The 7,447-nt window shown below is 49.2% G+C and overlaps 1 protein-coding gene across 2 annotated transcripts in view; it reads left to right on the forward strand.

The window, feature by feature from the left end:
* The window catches only part of SLC16A2 (solute carrier family 16 member 2), a 147,625-nt gene that overhangs the window by 131,893 nt on the left and 8,285 nt on the right, over window positions 1-7,447 (forward strand). For both annotated transcript variants that reach the window (XR_014784877.1, XM_084814196.1), the window contains exons 3-5: window positions 5-467; window positions 2,728-2,871; window positions 4,971-5,199. Coding sequence is in view for 1 of the 2 variants with exons in the window: in XM_084814196.1 (XP_084670322.1) it covers window positions 5-467; window positions 2,728-2,871; window positions 4,971-5,199 (836 nt within the window). In the remaining variant the exon portion in view is untranslated. The remainder of the gene's footprint in view (window positions 1-4; window positions 468-2,727; window positions 2,872-4,970; window positions 5,200-7,447) is intronic.

Here is a 7,447-nt window from a genome sequence, read left to right on the forward strand (position 1 = left end):
ATAGGTCCCTTGAACTGCGTTATTTCACATACGGAGTTCTCTTTGGGTGTGGGAGTTCCTTTGCGTTCCAGCCTTCGTTGGTTATCCTTGGGCACTACTTCAAACACCGCTTGGGGCTGGCAAATGGCCTGGTGACTGCTGGGAGCTGCCTCTTCTCCATGAGTCTCCCTTTCCTCCTGAAGATCATTGGCCGGTCCATTGGGCTGGCCCATACGTTCCAAGTCCTCAGCACCTTTATGCTTGTCCAGATCTTCTTGTCTCTGACTTTCCGCCCCATGTTCCCATCTACCTCTGACCCTCACGACGTAGATCACGTGAAACTGGACAGCCGAAGCTGCAGGCAACAGTGCATGTCCCAGATGCGGAAATATTTCAACATGAGGGTCTTCAGGAAAAAGACCTACCGGGTTTGGGCTTTTGGGATAGCAACTGCCGTTCTGGGATACTTTGTACCTTATGTGTATCTGGTGAGAATGTCATGAGATCATGGAGGAGACGGTTGGGGGGTGAGGGGGCATGGCTTGTATCCTGCCTTATGCAGGATAAGGGAGGGGGGAGCTCAGAAACAAACATGATTGGTCTTTGATGAAGAAGCTCCACAGCAGCACCACCAATGAGAGCAGGACTTTGGGAATATTCTGAAACTAGTTCTGAATGGCTGACTTCCTCCTACCTGGCAAGATGGGTTGCTGCCAAAAGAAATTTCAGTGCTGCGACAGCGAGTGACTCAGACCCTTTCTGTGCCAACATCAGAGAATGTGCTGTTGTTAAGAGTCACCAGAATAGTTCATAGAAAGTTATCCAAGCAGGAAGCGTAGGGATAATCCTGAAAGCCACAACTTGGGAGCATCCCATTGGTTTGCCCACGGAGACAGCATTGCAGTGACAGTTAAGGGAGGTGGCTGTCTTTTGCTGCTGTTGAGTGACGTGAGAAGCCATTAGATGCAAAGGAGATAACAATTCCCTTACTTATTTAATGATCTGAAGTATCCAACCAAGCAACCAAAAGGCCCGTGTCTGTGGGGTCTAGCTCCAACCCCTCAGCGCTGTTCTTGGTTTTAGGAAACTTCACCCTGCAGTTATAGCAGGTATTGGGAAACAATCTTGCCTCTAAGGCCATGTCCACACAGCCATTTGTCATGCTATGGTGCTCAGTAGGAAGAGACCTTTGCTGAAGAAAATAACAATTTTCTGTTATGAACCCTGAAAGCCTGTTGGGCAAACTGCTCAACCGATGCAAACCATTTGGTGTCCTCCCTTCCCGCTTTGGGTTGTGGCACCCCAGGATGGGGAACCTTCTTGATTCCAGCGGGCCCACACTGTTGGACAGCTCAGCTGTGTATCAAAAGTACGTCAGAACCCATTCAAGATCCCCATCAAAGGGCTAATTGATATATTCTACATGGTCTCTGCACAGGCACCCATAGGAAGTATCCACCTACATAGAGCCCCATTTGGGAACCTTCTAAAACAGGGGTGCAAAACCTGTAGACCCCCCAAGGCCTTTACTACAGCCTCCCAAGGGTGCCCTGACCGTTCCACCGCCGCTGAATTTCCCCTTGCCTGCACTCTGTACTCCAGCTGTCCCAACCTGGTTCCTTCCAGATGTGTTGGACCGCAACTCCCAGAATTCTCCAGCACAGCTGGCTGAGGGATTTTGGGAGTTGTACTCCCACACATCTGGAGGGGACCAGGTTGGGGGAGGCTGCTCTGCTCCCTTCCTTAGACGTCCCAATGCAGATAGCTTTTGCCCTGCTGCTGCTAGCTGCGATCTCTATCAGGATTGCTGGTGTGTGCAGCCCCCGACCCCCAAGCCGCCATCACACACGGCCCTCAGGGCCGAAAAGGTTGTGTGCCCTTGTTCTTGAATTAACTCAACCAAGTAGAAATGACTTAAAAGCATATCTCAGGGCTTGTGCCTGCCACATCTGAAGCTGTGTCTAGACCTTTCTACATCACGCAGAGCCTCTCTTCATGCCTTGGGGGTGGATGGTGTTGTCATGGAGATGCTTCTGGTGAGAGGCTCTGCACATTATGCCAGCGATGGGGATAAACCATCACGCAGAGCTGTCTGAAGGCTCTCTGGAACTGGATGGGACCTTGGGTTGGGTCTCAGCCCCCAGTTTCTGAAGGTCCCACACGGGGGATGCCAGCTGCAGGGCGAACCAAGCGACAGAGGCGAACGAGGCCTGCCCGGGGTGCCAGAATGTGAGTGGCAGTCGCCTTTGCTGAGTGGTAAACAGTTTGGAGGGAATGCTGGTGCCTGCATGTTCAGAGGAACAGCTAACAAACATGCATCCCAGCAAGATCATCTTCTGGTCACCAGCTGTCTGGTGCCCAGGCACTGCTGGAAAGGGGAGGAAGCAAAGAAATGACAGATGTGGCTCATGAAAATGAGAACATAGTAGCCCGGACAATGCTGGATCATGTAATCTGCTCCTGTTCCATGTTCAGCATGTAACGAGAACCAAGGGTGGCAACAACATTTTAATTCACCCAGGGCTGCAAAACCCTTGAGCCAGCCCCGATTGGGGGCAGGATTTACCTTTTCAGCCCAGAGCGGTGTGCTGATGTCACTCACAACGCAGTAGGCACCCCGAGCCCGCCACTGCGCCCGTTCCCACTGTAGGTCCAGGGGCGGGTGGCACTTCGAGCTGCTTCAGGGGTCGCCTTTGTAAGCAGGACAAGCCTGATCTCCTCCTCTCTCCCTTCCTGTCCCTTTCCCAGGTGAAGTATGTGGAAGAAAAGTTCAAGGAAAACGACAAGGCCTGGGTTGTGCTGGTTTGCTTGGGAGCCATGTCCGGGGTTGGGCGCCTGGCTTCGGGACCGATTGGGGACCTCATCCACGGGCTGAATAAGATTTACTTACAGGTAGGCTATGCCTCCTCTTTCCTTGTCGGCATTAATTTACTCTCCCCAGAATGATTTGTTTGCAAGAGAACTAGAACTCTTGACCATCCTTCCCCAACCTGATGGCCTCTAGGTGCGTTGGACTACAGCCCCTGTCGTGGCGGGCTGGCCCATGATGACTGTGGATGATGGGAGTTGTAGTCCAACAAATCTGAAGGGCGCCAGAATGGGGAGGGCTGCTTCTCCCAAGAATATAGGACCAGATCCAAAGTGGGCTGCACTGGAAACCTCTGCACACAAACTGGGGTCTCTGAGAAAGCCCCACCTTACTATAGACCCTCCATGCTTCCCCCTCCTCCCCCACAAACTGATCCTGAAAGTCATGGAATCCCCTACATCTCATGCAGACAAGGAAGACAGAAAGGCCAAAGTCTATGACAAGCTTGGGCAGTCAAACAGCCGTAATGGTTTGCAGTTCCCTTACCCTCAAAAAGTTGTGCTTTGAAGCTAGTCATGATGGATGGGTGCTCCCTTGAGGTTCAGAGACAGCATGTCTTTGAATCCCAGCTCCTGGGGATGAGCAGCGGGAGAGGTTGCCGTTGCGCTCATGTCCTGCTTGTGGGCCGGTTCCCAGAGGCATCTGGTTGGGCCACTGTGGGAGCAGAATGCTGGATTAGAGAGGCCTGTGGTTTGATCTAGCAGGGCTCTTCTTATGTTCTTGAGCAATTAAGGGTGCAATCCTATGCATGTTTAGACAGAAGAAGTCCTACAGTTCCCAGCATTCCCCAGCCAGCCAACAGTACAGTTACAGTAACTGGCCTTCTTCCCACTGGTTTGTTATCTGTGGTTTGCAGCAGCGGAACACATAAGCCATAAATCTTCTGCATTTCCCAGCCAACTGGGAAAGGCCATCACTCAGAACCAGGGATGGCTCAGCCATTTCTTCCATCAAGGGTTTTTTAATGGATTTACCTGATTCGCTCCTCCTGAGCGTATCAGAGAGCCGAGAGAGAGAGCTGTGGCGGTGCAGAAGGTCCTGCAGTTTTGGCCTGTATGTGACCTTGGCACTCCATGCTAAGGAGGGAGACGTGTTTTAATCCTGGCAGACATTTTAGAGAATTTAAAAAACAGAAAGCAGTGTACATGTTCAAAGTGTCATAAGCGCAAGCTCTTGTAGTCATTTAATGAGGCTGGTTAACGCGCGATTGGTTTGCCTCCTGCGGGGAAGGGGCTTGTCTTCCCTATCAGCTTTCTCTTCTTCATTGCTTCCAAGAACTCCCCATTCTCTGGAAGTCAGCATTGTCTGTGAGTCTCGCATTTCTTGTTGTCTCAAGTCCACGAGGGTCTGGGAAGCCAAATTGGAGCACGCCAGTTGCCAAGTCATAACAGGACTGAATAATCTGCATCTTTGGGGAGGGGAGCGCTGGGAAGGAAGAAAGGAGAGTGCGGGAAGGGAGGCTGTGCTGTGAGGCCTGGGAGAAGCGAGAACAGCCCAGTGCCTGGAAATGGAAGCACTCCTAGAACCAGAGTGGGAGCGACTGTATGAGGCAACCCCAAGAGGTTTTGCCTTATGGGGTCCCACGGAGTGATCCTAGGAACGTCAGCACACAATCCAGTCGACGTGCTCATAACATCAGAGCAAAAGTGCCCTATTATTTTTTTATTATTTGCAACATTTATACACCCCTCCGCATCTAAACAGCTTCTGGAGCGGTGAACGATAAAACATAAAAAGAATAAAACACTATATGAAAAGTTTACAAAACAAAACAGAATACCCATAGAAACCATGGCTGGTTAATCAAGGAAGGCTTCTTGAAATAAAGGTGTTTTCAGCAGGGGCCGAAAACAACACATACATTTCCTATTCAAGGAAAGCCCTTAATGCTGGTCGTGCCCACTTTATTAGAGAACCTGAGCACTGTGTTGTCCGGTCCCTAGTCCAGTGGCTGGAGAATAGATCAGGCCCCAAGGACACTCAAGTCAGCCGTCCCTGCTCTAAGATGCTGATAGTGCTTTACAATCCACTAAGCCTCTTAAGCACACGCACACACCCGTGTGGGATTGCTCCACAACTGTTCCCTTGTTGTCTGCGTAACATCCATCTTTTGCCTCCTCAGGTCGCCTCCTTCATCGTCTTGGGTGTCATGTGCATGATGCTCCCACAGTGCCAAGAGTTTTGGGGGGTCATTGTCGTCTGCCTGTTCCTTGGCCTGTGTGATGGGCTCTTCATAACCATTATGGCTCCCATCGCCTTTGAGCTGGTTGGGCCCATGCAAGCTTCTCAAGCCATTGGTTATCTCCTGGGCCTCATGGCCATTCCAATGACAGCAGGTCCCCCAATTGCAGGTAAGAAAACAGTCGGTCTTGGTAAACCTGGGAGAATTATGTAGGCTAGAGGTCTTCAAAATGTCTGACAGGTCCACTCCCTACACAGTCACATGTAGTCGGCAGGGGTGTTTCAAACTCATTCTTCACCCTCCTGGCTGTTTACATTCCTTGACCAGGACACAGTGACTGAGTTCAGACATCACACCATGGTTTGCACTAACTAGTTTAGAATGCACACCATGGTTTAAACTTCCAACCATGCAGTAGGCCCACAAACCATGGCTTACAGTGTTTATCTGCTCTCATTTGCACCTGCCAAGCCCTTCAGTCCCTTGGACCAGTAGCCTCCGGAGGCCGAGCAACGGCCATGATCATTGTTTGTTCAGACAAACAGTGCTAAACTATAGCCCATGCAAATCATAGTTTGCAACTCTACTTTATGCCATGGCTCCTGATTTTGGTTTGCTGGCTGATCACAAGCCATGGCTTGTCAATTCAGACCTCATGCCAAACTATAGTTAACCTTCCTTAACCATGGTTTGGTGTGATATTGGAACTGAGCCTGCGGGCCAGTTCACACAAACACAGTGTGGCTAACAACCTACCGTGGCTGTGCCGGTCACATGCCAGTCGGATTTGCATAATTACCCTCTTATGTCATCTGAACCTGGCGAGGGTGGCTTGTTGGGATGGCTAACAGACTACCCCACAACAGCCCATGGGTTCTGGGTGGTTTGTTACCCACCCCAGCAAGCCACCCTCACTGGATACAGATGACATGAGACGCTCCACTGGCAAGGGTAATTATGCAAATCTGGCTGGCATGCGACCAGCATCCCTGGGGTGGTTAACAAGCCATGGTGGCTTGTTAAGCACCCTGCGATCATGCGAACCAGACCAGTGTATGGCAGTCCCATCTTTTGATGTCATATTCTAGGGTCCCTATCCTTCAAATATCCCTCTCAATTCCAGAGTCTACAGTGAGTGGGTTCACACAATCACATGACACACATACCCTCCCCTATTAGACTTTACAAACCACCCTGAAACCCATGGCTTGTTCTAGGGTTGCTGGGTGGTTTGTAAAGCTCCACAGCCACCCACCCTCACTGGGTTCAGACATTACGACAACCCGTGTCTGGCGATGGTAATTATGCTAATTACGCGGCTCGTGACCCGCACACACAGGAAGAGAAAGTTAGCCACGGTGGCTTATTTTCCCTCCATGATCGTGCAAACTCGCCCAGGCAGTTCTATTTCTCCACACTTACGGAGATTGGTGTGCTATGAGCTGAAGGACAAATTTGGCATTTCTTTGTAAGAGTTGGAGGTTTATTGTTTGGTTTGGAATTCTTGATTCTTCGTTTGTTTTCTTACTTCCCCAGTATCTCTTTCATGGAATTATTTAGATCATGTTTGTAAAGCACTTTCAGCACACTCTGTAATTACTAGGTATTATACAACTAGTACAATGCCAGAGGGAGTGTGGGAAAGAGTGCAGTGATTCACCTCAGAGGCCAGCTGAAGTCAGGAAGAAATGGTGGAATATATTTGCAAGATCCCCTGTCCCTGCTGACAGTGGTTTCCAATCAGATTATTTGTGTTTACCAGCTGTTTTGTAGATTACTCCTCCAAGAACTTTGCAACGACTTTCGTAAGTAATACCTTTTGGCCAATGCATAAACATCTGCTGAATTATGACTGTGTTTGGGAGCATGAGTGTTGATCTGGTAAATGTCAACAGCCACTGATTGCTTGTCCACTCAGAAAACAACCAAGATGCTCTTCAGCAAAGCCAATTTTTCCACAGATGAAAGAGACCTTGTACAAAAATGGGTACTGCCTCTTCTTGACATCTCTGGCAGAAACATCTTTTGTACTTCTGGGGATTCATTAGTTCTCTATTTGAAAAAGAAAGGAAGAAAAGATGCTTGTTTGAAATTCAAACATGTATTATCATAGAATCATAATTTTGATAAAAAGCGGATAAAAGCAAACGCTTGAAGCATCCTTTGAGGCTCACTGCTGGTGCTGAATGATCAAATTTAAATGATTTGTTTCAAATCATTTAGATGATCAAATTTAGATGATCCTGTTACACCTTTAGATTCAAGTCTAACAGTGACCTGTGCAGTGCAGATGACCAAAGTCCCCATTTGTCAGACCGACCTCCAATTAAGCTGAGGACAGGACAAGGCGAAATTAGGCAAAGGCAATCGATAGCCAGCAAGGAGAGAGCATTCAGAGCAAGTCTCCTGGTTTCTTA

The sequence above is a fragment of the Heloderma suspectum genome, chromosome 9 (genome assembly GCF_057233095.1).
Source record: "Heloderma suspectum isolate Gila_16-S chromosome 9, 16-S_ref, whole genome shotgun sequence".
Classification (NCBI taxonomy): Eukaryota; Metazoa; Chordata; class Lepidosauria; order Squamata; family Helodermatidae; genus Heloderma; species Heloderma suspectum.